This window comes from Priapulus caudatus, unplaced genomic scaffold (assembly GCF_000485595.1).
Source record: "Priapulus caudatus unplaced genomic scaffold, Priapulus_caudatus-5.0.1 Scaffold758, whole genome shotgun sequence".
Classification (NCBI taxonomy): Eukaryota; Metazoa; Priapulida; class Priapulimorpha; order Priapulimorphida; family Priapulidae; genus Priapulus; species Priapulus caudatus.
This window is the reverse complement of record NW_014577819.1, coordinates 146,789-148,637: the sequence shown is the minus strand read 5'-3', so window position 1 is coordinate 148,637 and position 1,849 is coordinate 146,789. Positions and strand designations below refer to the sequence as shown.

The following is a 1,849-nucleotide window of genomic DNA, read 5'->3' as shown; positions in this document are numbered from 1 at the left end:
GGCTAGTAAATGACGAATTTCCCTTGTTTATTGAAGTCACACTCCTTCCCTATTATCTACTTCTGATATAATGTAACATGAAAAAATGCCATGTAAAAGAATGTAATAAGAAAAAATGTCATAAGAAATAACGATGTGTACAAGAAAGTAACGTGAATGAATGTAAAAGAATCCGATAAAATTATGACGTCTTGGAAATTGTACAAAGACATTAAATATCACTGCCTCCGCGCTACTGTTGCATGATACAGCAATACAAGACTGAACCTACGTCGTTCTCAGATGTGCCGCACAACCCACAGGATTTGCACTCGATGCACTGCCACCTGTATCGCTTTACTGAGATGATCATGTTTTCGTTGAACTGCAGACACGTTGGGTGACCTGCAATGCAATATAATCACACAGTATTAAAGGTGGCAACAAGGAACCTACAGTAACCTTGCTTGCCTTTCCTCTCCTTCCACCCTCTCTCTCTCTCTCTCTCTCTCTCCATCTCTTATGTGGTGTCATGCACACAAGTGCGATTTCACTTCTTCTGTCCTTCTCTCTCCTACTTCCCCCCTGCATCCTCCACCTTTTTACCACCTTCTCTTCCCTTGTCATTTGTACTCTGGTCGTGAATGCATTCCCATGCACACAAAACAGAAAAATCAATCATCCTTCGTACTCAAAGCAATGACGACAATGGGGGGCGACACGAACACTCGCATCGCATCGCACGACCCGTCGCTCAGCAGTGTTGCTGAGCAGCTACCCACCGGAACGGCCACAGTCGGAGCAGGAAACCAACTCCTCTGCCAGCAGCGTCTTCTTATTCTCGGAGGCGTCGCCCAGGCAGAAGTCGCAGTACTCGCTAAGCTGCGCCGGTCCGTTGCCCTTCTTTCCTGAAAGTAACAAACTACGTGAATGGCCCTGAAATGACAAGCAGTGGCAGCGCACTGAGTGTTGCCCGGCAACTCCTGCCTATACATACCGCCTACATTATCAATTGCAATTCACGGCAAGCTACTCTTCTGAAACGATAACGGCTACTGCCCCCCGATTTTTACGGTCCACTCATACTGGAAGGTGTTAAAGTACTACTGCCTGTTCAACGTTGAATTTCTGAAGCATAAGAAAGAAGGTACCGTACCAGGATTAAACAACCTAGGTTCGATATGCAATCAGATTACCTGCTGTTGCAAGTAATAATTAACCAAGCTAGTTTTGTGTGTATCCCTTGGTATTTAGTGAAGTAATGGTAGTAGCAACAGTTAAATAGGTGAACTAAGATGAGCACTGACTAAAAGTACTAGAAGTAAACTAAACATTATGCAATTTATACATACATAAATATATACGGAAGATTTTCCGATTTTAAACAAGGGTTATGCTCTCAAAATCCTTTACGTACGTTGACATTTACAAGCTTTCAAGCACACCCAGGAAAAAAATTAGCAGATTATTAGGAGAAAATTAGTAAGATCAAAATTTGAAAAAAAAAACGGGACAAAAATAGAATTTTGCTGGAAAAATTAGGATAAAAAGTAGGACTTATGCAGGCTTTCAGCAGTAGTTTTTACTCATACTTACAAATATCCACAGAACCATAAGTCTCATATGACATGTTCTTTACTCACAACACTTTGTGCTCCATCCTAATCTGCAGTGACTATTCACTACCCCTGCACCCAAGCCCTTCTCTTTGTGATTTACATATGACACAGTGTAACATCGTCATCAAGAATATTAAATGACTCTGAGCATTCCTTTTACAGTATTTTGGGACAAAAAATTAGGGAAAAAACTAAGAAAAAGTAGGAAAAAGTAGGAATTTCAGAGAAAATTAGGAGCAAAGACAAAAAAG

The 1,849-nt window shown here is 41.2% G+C and overlaps 1 protein-coding gene across 1 annotated transcript in view; it reads right to left on the bottom strand.

Annotated features, from left to right (window-relative positions):
- Positions 1–1,849, bottom strand: part of LOC106813345 (zinc finger protein ubi-d4-like) — a gene marked incomplete at its 3' end in the record, with an annotated part of 22,421 nt that overhangs the window by 4,839 nt on the left and 15,733 nt on the right. Inside the window, 2 exon segments of the mRNA XM_014817471.1 lie at positions 272–384; positions 762–887. Of these exon segments, the coding sequence (XP_014672957.1) occupies positions 272–384; positions 762–887 (239 nt within the window).